General features: G+C 44.8%; 1 protein-coding gene across 2 annotated transcripts in view; it reads right to left on the bottom strand.

Annotated features, from left to right (window-relative positions):
• Window positions 1-5,788: 5,788 nt before the first annotated feature.
• LOC109898886 (testican-2-like) overlaps window positions 5,789-9,175 on the bottom strand; it is a 67,653-nt gene continuing 64,266 nt past the window's right edge. For both annotated transcript variants that reach the window (XM_031835557.1, XM_031835556.1), the window contains 2 exons: window positions 8,845-8,982; window positions 5,789-6,939 (listed from right to left, as the gene is read on the bottom strand). In XM_031835557.1, coding sequence (XP_031691417.1) covers window positions 6,812-6,939; window positions 8,845-8,982 — 266 coding nt within the window. In that variant the 3' untranslated portion in view covers window positions 5,789-6,811. The remainder of the gene's footprint in view (window positions 6,940-8,844; window positions 8,983-9,175) is intronic.

Genomic DNA, 9,175 nt, shown 5'->3' with positions numbered 1-9,175 from the left:
TTCTGGATGTTTTGTTTGTTATTCTGTCTCTCACTGTTCAAATAAACCTACCATTAAAATTATAGACTGATCATTTCTTTGTCAGTGGGCAAACGTACAAAATCAGCAGGGGATCAAATACCTTTTTTCCCTCACTGTATGTTACGTTTTGTATGGTATGTATTAATATGTGGATGTCCATCACCTCTTCGATATGTAACTAATTACAATTAATATGATATGTTACGAATTTACAAAAAGTACCACGTAACGAATTTGCAAACGTACAATATGTTACGAATTTGCAAAACGTGTGATATGTTACGAAGTCTAGCTAGGTGGCTAAGGGTTAGGGTTAAGTTTAGGAGTTAGATTAATGGGTTAAGGTTAGGGGAAGGGTTAGCTAAAATGGTTAAGGTTAGGATTAAGTGAAGGGATAGCTAAAAGGGTTAGGATTAGGGTCAGCTAACATGCTAAGTATTTCCAAAATAGCTTAAAAGTAGACTAAATATGTTTTTAGGAAACTGGTCCCAGAGCTGAAATTCTGGTATTCCAAATGGGTCTGATTTTAGTGCATACATGGTTCATTCATATTACTCTCTGCTTTCTGTTCCACTGACACTATCTTCATATGTAACAGACTATACACACAGGTGCCTAGCTTCTAAGGGCTTTTAAAACTAGCTGTAGTGAGTATTCACAGCATGAGAGCACACACACTTCATCCAAGGTGGCATAGCAGTTCAGACGTCTTTTGTCCTCGTCGTGTCCTGTATATATATATATATATTTACAACTTTTTTCACATACATTTTATTTTTATTTTCCATCAACTCATCTTCAAAACACTCTCCTGCAACCCGCCTCACCAATGTATATTTATAAAAAAGTATTATTTACCTCAAATCTGTAATCCTCCAAGAAGCTAGCCAGAAACTCCAAGAAGCTAGCCTGAAACTAGCCAGAAGCTAATCCAGAAGCTAGTTCAGAAGCTAGTTAGCTCCTTTACTGGCAAATCGTTAGTATTCAGCTAACCACGGTTTGTGGTCATCAGCTATCCTTTAGCTCGAAAATCTATCGCCAGTTCTGTACGGCGCAGCGCGGCTCGGAACGGAACATACCGGACCAATTTTTCTCTCCATGTCCCTGGATTTCGACTGCTCTCTGGACATTCATACCCGGATCTCACAGCTAGCTAGCTGCTATCCGTGTGACTATCGGCCTTCGTCGATTCCGGAGCAAACATCAATTATTCCGGAGCTAGCCAGCTCCGTCAATCACTCCTGAGTTCCATCAATCACTCCTGGGCTGCAGTCACCTATCCGGACCCATTTTACTGCCTACGCAGAGCCCCACCGGGCCTTCACAACTGGACTGCCGACGTTATCTACCCGAAGGAGATCCGGCTGGCTCCTCCGTCGCGACGTTACCTGAACGCCCATCTGCGGCCTGCTAACCGTTAGCTGTCTTACCGGCTGCTATCTGAATAGACAATCGGACAATTTATTTATTTTTATTATTATTATGTTTTCTTCTTGGGCCTCTATAACTATATCTATTGTTTTTATTTTTGTTGTTGTTGTGTGATTTGGATTAATCCCCTCTACCACACGGAACCCCACTAATCTACTGACGGAACGCAAGAGGTGGCTAACAACAGACCTCCATCCTATGCTAGCTTGCTACCGATGCCCTGGCTAGCTGTCTAAATCACCAACCAACCTCTCCACTCACTGGACCCTTTTGATCACTCGACTAAGCATGCCTCTCCTTAATGTCAATATGTGTTGTCCATTGCTGTTCTGGTTAGTGTTTATTGGCTTATTTCACTGTAGAGCCTCTAGTCCTGCTCACTATACCTTATCCAACCTATTAGTTCCACCACCCACACATGCAATGACATCTCCTGGTTTCAATGTTTCTAGAGACAATATCTCTCTCTTCATCACTCAATACCTAGGTTTACCTCCACTGTATTCACATCCTACCATACATTTGTCTGTACATTATACCTTGATGCTATTTTATCGCCCCCAGAAATCTCCTTTTACTCTATGTTCCAGACGTCCTAGACGACCAATTCTCATAGCTTTTAGCCGTACCCTTATTCTACTCCTCCTATGTTCCTCTGGCGATGTAGAGGTGAATCCAGGCCCTGCAGTGCCTAGCTCCACTCCTATTCCCCAGGCGCTCTCTTTTGACGACTTCTGTAACCGTAATAGCCTTGGTTTCATGCATGTTAACATTAGAAGCCTCCTCCCTAAGTTTGTTCTATTCACTGCTTTAGCACACTCTGCCAACCCGGATGTTCTAGCTGTGTCTGAATCCTGGCTTAGGAAGACCACCAAAAATTAAGAAATTTTAATTCCAAACTACAACATTTTCAGACAAGATAGAACTGCCAAAGGGGGCGGTGTTGCAATCTACTGCAAAGATAGCCTGCAGAGTTCTGTCCTACTATCCAGGTCTGTACCCAAACAATTTGAACTTCTACTTTTAAAAATTCACCTCTCTAAAAACAACCTCCACCTGGCTACTCCTACCCCGGACAACAGCACTGCACCCCCAACAGCAACTCGCCCAAGCCTTCCCCATTTCTCCTTCTCCCAAATCCATTCAGGTGATGTTCTGAAAGAGCTGCAAAATCTGGACCCCTACAAATCAGCAGGGCTAGACAATCTGGACCCTTTCTTTCTAAAATTATCTGCCGAAATTGTTGCCACCCCTATTACTAGCCTGTTCAACCTCTCTTTCGTGTCGTCTGAGATTCCCAAAGATTGGAAAGCAGCTGCGGTCATCCCCCTCTTCAAAGGAGGGGCACTCTTGACCCAAACTGCTACAGACCTATATCTATCCTACCGTGCCTTTCTAAGGTCTTCGAAAGCCAAGTCAACAAACAGATTACCGACCATTTCGAATCTCACCATACCTTCTCTGCTATGCAATCTGGTTTCAGAGCTGGTCATGGGTGCACCTCAGCCACGCTCAAGGTCCTAAACGATATCTTAACCGCCATCGATAAGAAACATTACTGTGCAGCCGTATTCATTGATCTGGCCAAGGCTTTCGACTCTGTCAATCACCACATCCTCATCGGCAGACTCGACAGCCTTGGTTTCTCAAATGATTGCCTCGCCTGGTTCACCAACTACTTCTCTGATAGAGTTCAGTGTGTCAAATCGGAGGGTCTGCTGTCCGGACCTCTGGCAGTCTCTATGGGGGTGCCACAGGGTTCAATTCTTGGACCGACTCTCTTCTCTGTATACATCAATGAGGTCGCTCTTGCTGCTGGTGAGTCCCTGATCCACCTCTACGCAGACGACACCATTCTGTATACTTCCGGCCCTTCTTTGGACACTGTGTTAACAACCCTCCAGGCAAGCTTCAATGCCATACAACTCTCCTTCCGTGGCCTCCAATTGCTCTTAAATACAAGTAAAACTAAATGCATGCTCTTCAACCGATCGCTACCTGCACCTACCCGCCTGTCCAACATCACTACTCTGGACGGCTCACTACTCTGAATACGTGGACAACTACAAATACTTAGGTGTCTGGTTAGACTGTAAACTCTCCTTCCAGACCCATATCAAACATCTCCAATCCAAAGTTAAATCTAGAATTGGCTTCCTATTTCGCAACAAAGCATCCTTCACTCATGCTGCCAAACATACCCTTGTAAAACTGACCATCCTACCAATCCTCGACTTTGGCGATGTCATTTACAAAATAGCCTCCAATACCCTACTCAACAAATTGGATGCAGTCTATCACAGTGCAATCCGTTTTATCACCAAAGCCCCATATACTACCCACCATTGCGACCTGTACGCTCTCGTTGGCTGGCCCTCGCTTCATACTCGTCGCCAGACCCACTGGCTCCATGTCATCTACAAGACCCTGCTAGGTAAATTCCCCCCTTATCTCAGCTCGCTGGTCACCATAGCATCTCCCACCTGTAGCACACGCTCCAGCAGGTATATCTCTCTAGTCACCCCCAAAACCAATTCTTTCTTTGGCCGCCTCTCCTTCCAGTTCTCTGCTGCCAATGACTGGAACGAACTACAAAAATCACTGAAACTGGAAACACTTATCTCCCTCACTAGCTTTAAGCACCAACTGTCAGAGCAGCTCACAGATTACTGCACCTGTACATAGCCCACCTATAATTTAGCCCAAACAACTACCTCTTTCCCAACTGTATTTAATTTTAATTAATTAATTAATTTTGCTCCTTTGCACCCCATTATTTTTATTTCTACTTTGCACATTCTTCCATTGCAAAACTACCATTCCAGTGTTTTACTTGCTATATTGTATTTACTTTGCCATCATGGCCTTTTTTGCCTTTACCTCCCTTCTCACCTCATTTGCTCACATTGTATATAGACTTGTTTATACTGTATTATTGACTGTATGTTTGTTTTACTCCATGTGTAACTCTGTGTCGTTGTATGTGTCGAACTGCTTTGCTTTATCTTGGCCAGGTCGCAATTGTAAATGAGAACTTGTTCTCAACTTGCCTACCTGGTTAAATAAAGGTAAAATATATAAATAAATAAACATAAAGCTTTAGATACTAATCTGAAGCAGAGAATGTGTATCTAACACGTTCAGTGGTTTCCATCTTCTCTACTTTCATACTGTACCGTACACTTTAGTCTGGATGTAAAACTAAAACCATCGCATCGACCTCTCAAGTGTGAGATTTACACCTGGTAACGTTACATGTGGCTCGCATCCAGCCAGGCAGGATGGGACGAGAAATCTGATTATCTGACATGTTGCACAGACTGATTGGCATCTTTGGGTAGCTCAGATATAAAAGCTGTCACACATCTGTTATTCTCTCCCCTGCACTCGGAGAGGAGCGTCAGAAAAAAGGCATAGATGCCAAACCTTACTATTTGAAGTAATTGAAAATACTTTAGCTAGGCTTGATTTATCTTGCCTGATGCAAAGGACCAATAGAATAGTCACAAAACTGAAAACATCACCCAACTTGCACTTCATGAATACTCAAAAGTTTTTGAAAGATTTTAAATAGCATTTGACTCCAAATCTGTTGTAGACTCTTGACCCCACCGGGCCATTACCAGATTCCATCATGGCAGAACTATGATGCCGAGAAACATGATTTAAAATGATTGATTACTTGTCCATTTCAAATAGCACAATACCAGGCAGTAGAGCTACGAGGGACTGGGAAAGCTGAAGGCTCATACCTACATATGACAACATAAAGCGCCACGGTTACTGGTTTACATGGCAGTAGCTTACAGGTAAAGGAGCTGCGAAATGTCTTCAGGATGCTGGGTAGAAGGGGCATCTATGGTATTGGTTTTCTAGAATTGAAGATTTGCAATATACAACCTAGATCATGTTTCAGCTAAAAAGTGTACACACAATGTACATTATTTACATACAATGTAATATATGTTTTCTAGCCTCCTATAGATGTAAGCCTCAGAAACTGCAGAAAAAGGTTATGTGAAATGTAGGGCGCCAGGCTGCCCTGCATTATGTACTCGTGCCACCATCATTACGCACACCTGCCTTCCCTCATCTCGTCACGCGCATCAGCGATGTATTGGACTCAATCACCTGTTTATTACCTCCCCTGTATTTGTCAGTTCCCTAGCTCTGTTCCCCACAGCTGCATTAATGTTCATAAGTCATTTTGTTACCTGGTTCTGACGCTGTTCTTGTCCTGTTCCATGTCTGTCCTACATTAAATGTTCAACTTTCCCGTACCTGCTTTTCATCTCCAGCGTCGGTTTTTAGCCAAGGGAAGAACAGTATGACAGAGGAATATGGTGGCCTTGTTGGGCCACATAGAACCAATTAATCTTTATTATTAAACACAATGTTGATCTGCAGATAATACAATGGAAACTTGTCAATCAAGCAGTACAGTCTGCCAGTCTCTCAAGGCATTAGCAATACAGGACTAATAATAATAATGGCTGTCTTCAGATACACAGTTTATTCACATTTAGGAGTGTAGCGTGAGAAACTTTATTCTATTAGACTTGATGAGACAGAGCACTACTGTCATATGAGGTGAAGCATACGGGATGGAATGGGGAAAGTCAAAGGATGCAATAGGAATATGCAATTAGTCTAAAGTGGACTCCTCTCTTTGTCTCCTCTCCATCTGCCCTGAACTGAAAGCCCCGGGTTGGTGAAAACAGTAAGGTGAAAGCCTGACTATAATTGCCTGTCCAGTTTGTTCACATCAGTGCAGAGAAAGGAGGAAATGAAGGAACGGAAGCAAGGGGAGGATGCCACTTTTGACTACTGAGATGCATCCAATTGCGTCTCCAGTTCCTAACATGAGCACATAACCTCCAGTTGCTTCCTGCCTTTAATAAAACATTTTAAGCTGCTAAAAACTGCTCCATGAGAAAGTTGTCTTGTACATACAACAGAAAAAAGAGCCAAGATATTCCCAGGTATTTAGGACACATCTCCTGACTCGTCAGACCACAGTTGCTAGCTATTGATATCACACATTGTCACGCCACTACACCCACCCCCCATCTGTCCCTCCAACCCCCTCCCTTAGTCCAGGACTGATTCAGTGTTGTTCAGAGTGTGTTTTCGGGATCATAATTTTTGTGTGTGTGTGTGTGTGTGTGTGTGTGTGTGTGTGTGTGTGTGTGTGTGTGTGTGTGTGTGTGTGTGTGTGTGTGTGTGTGTGTGTGTGTGTGTGTGTGTGTGTGTGTGTGTGTGTGTGTGTGTGTGTGTGTGTAAGAGACAGAGAAGCAAGAGAAGTTGAGATGCTCCGGTAGTAATGTTGGACCAGCTAGACTCCATTATTTCTTCACCTCTACCAAATATATCCTCCGTCATCCGCCTCTCCTTCCTCTTCCTCTTCATTCTCCTCTGCTTCTTTCTCTTCCTCATCCTCCCATCCTACCCCACTGCCAAAATCACCTGAATATGTCAGCGCCTCATCTGGAGAAGAGGAAGAGCGACAAAGAGACAGAGACAGACAGAAGGATGGGAGAAGAGGAAGACAGACAGAGAGACAGAGACAGACAGAAGGATAGGAGAAGAGGAAGACAGACAGAGAGACAGAGACAGACAGAAGGATGGGAGAAGAGGAAGAGAGACAGACAGACAGAGGAATGGGAGAAGAGAGAGAGACAGACAGAGGGATGGGAGAAGAGGAAGAGAGACAGAGACAGACAGAAGGATGGGAGAAGAGGAAGACACAGAAGGATGGGAGAAGAGGAAGACAGACAGAGGGATGGGAGAAGGAAGAGAGACAGAGACAGACAGAGGGATGGGAGAAGAGGAAGAGAGACAGTGGGATGGGAGAAGAGGAAGAGAGACAGTGGGATGGGAGAAGAGGAAGAGAGACAGTGGGATGGGAGAAGAGGAAGAGAGACAGTGGGATGGGAGAAGAGGAACAGAGACCGTGGGATGGGAGAAGAGCAAGAGAGACCGTGGGATGGGAGAAGAGGAAGAGAGACAGTGGGATGGGAGAAGGAAGAGAGACAGTGGGATGGGAGAAGAGGAAGAGAGACAGAGACAGAGAGGGATGGGAGAAGGAAGAGAGACAGAGACAGACAGAGGGATGGGAGAAGGAAGAGAGACAGAGACAGACAGAGGGATGGGAGAAGAGGGAGAGAGAGAGACAGACAGAGGGATGGGAGAAGAGGAAGAGAGAGAGACAGAGGGATGGGAGAAGGAAGAGAGACAGAGGGATGGGAGAAGGAAGAGAGACAGAGGGATGGGAGAAGAGGAAGAGAGACAGAGACAGACAGAAGGATGGGAGAAGAGGAAGACAGACAGAGGGATGGGAGAAGGAAGAGAGACAGAGACAGACAGAGGGATGGGAGAAGAGGAAGAGAGATAGAGAGACAGAGGGATGGGAGAAGGAAGAGAGACAGAGGGATGGGAGAAGGAAGAGAGACAGAGGGATGGGAGAAGGAAGAGAGACAGAGGGATGGGAGAAGAGGAAGAGAGACAGAGACAGACAGAAGGATGGGAGAAGAGGAAGACAGACAGAGGGATGGGAGAAGGAAGAGAGACAGAGACAGACAGAGGGATGGGAGAAGAGGAAGACAGACAGAGAGACAGAGGGATGGGAGAAGAGGAAGACAGACAGAAGGATGGGAGAAGGAAGACAGGGATTGAATTAATCAATGTACCTGTATCCAAATATGACATTTCATTCGAAGTTGACTTCTGTTCCCTGCATGTATACTTCCTGGCTTTGATCAATTCCATCTATTTAATCCGAGAAATACATTTGCTTAAAAGAACACTGAGTGAATTTGACAGTGGTGAGGTAAAGGGCATGTGTTTGACTTTGTCTGGCTTTTAATGGCTATTTCTGGACACTGCCAGGGGAGCCATTCTTATCAGGAGCAGGTTCCGTACAGCCAGACAACCATTTATCTTGAAAGACTTTTCTCTCAGCGACAAGCGACCCTTTAGAATGCAAATGATCCCTGACAACATGGTTTGAATGTGGCACTGTGCCTGACTGCTAGTGGTGCTGTGGACCTGAGCCCTAGCTGACGCATAAAGGGTGCATTGTACTGAGTGTGTGTAGGGATTTGTATCGAGTGTGTATGACAATCAATATAGACGGTGTGTGTCGAGGTTCTGCAACGAGTGTTTGAGCATGTGTTGGGGTACAGAGTGTGTGTGACGGGTCAATACTGATCATTCGACAGTGTATGGGTATCAATACTGAGGGTGTGAGGGTGTGTGTTTTGGCGTACCGCTTGTGTGTGATGGTCTGTAGCCAACCCAAGTATGTGCGTGAGGTTCTATATGGAGTGTGTGCCAGGGTTTTCACCATCAGTTTGAGATTTGAGAGCAATTGAACACTGATGGGGGTCTTACCACAGTCAGGGTTGCCATGGATTCTGGAGCTGGCTAGTTCCCCACCGTGTTGGTCGACACACCAGCACTCTCCCCTGGCCTGATCACACTGTAGCTTTCTATAGTATCCATCCTCATCACAGCTAGGGATGAACAGGCCTAAGACACACACAAACAAAGGGAAGTTACATATGGAGGCACACATGCTTTTTTAGACCGAATAAATCTAGATTTGCATTGCGGTGTATGTGATGTTACATTTTCATTAGCCTACTCCATTACATATATGGGGCGGCAGGTAGCCTAGTGGTTCGAGCGTTGGACTAGTAACCGAATCGTTTCGAGATCAAAT

This window comes from Oncorhynchus kisutch, linkage group LG11, assembly GCF_002021735.2.
Source record: "Oncorhynchus kisutch isolate 150728-3 linkage group LG11, Okis_V2, whole genome shotgun sequence".
In the NCBI taxonomy this organism is placed as follows: Eukaryota; Metazoa; Chordata; class Actinopteri; order Salmoniformes; family Salmonidae; genus Oncorhynchus; species Oncorhynchus kisutch.
The sequence above is the reverse complement of the archived record's forward strand: the minus strand, read 5'-3'. Positions and strand labels throughout refer to the sequence as shown.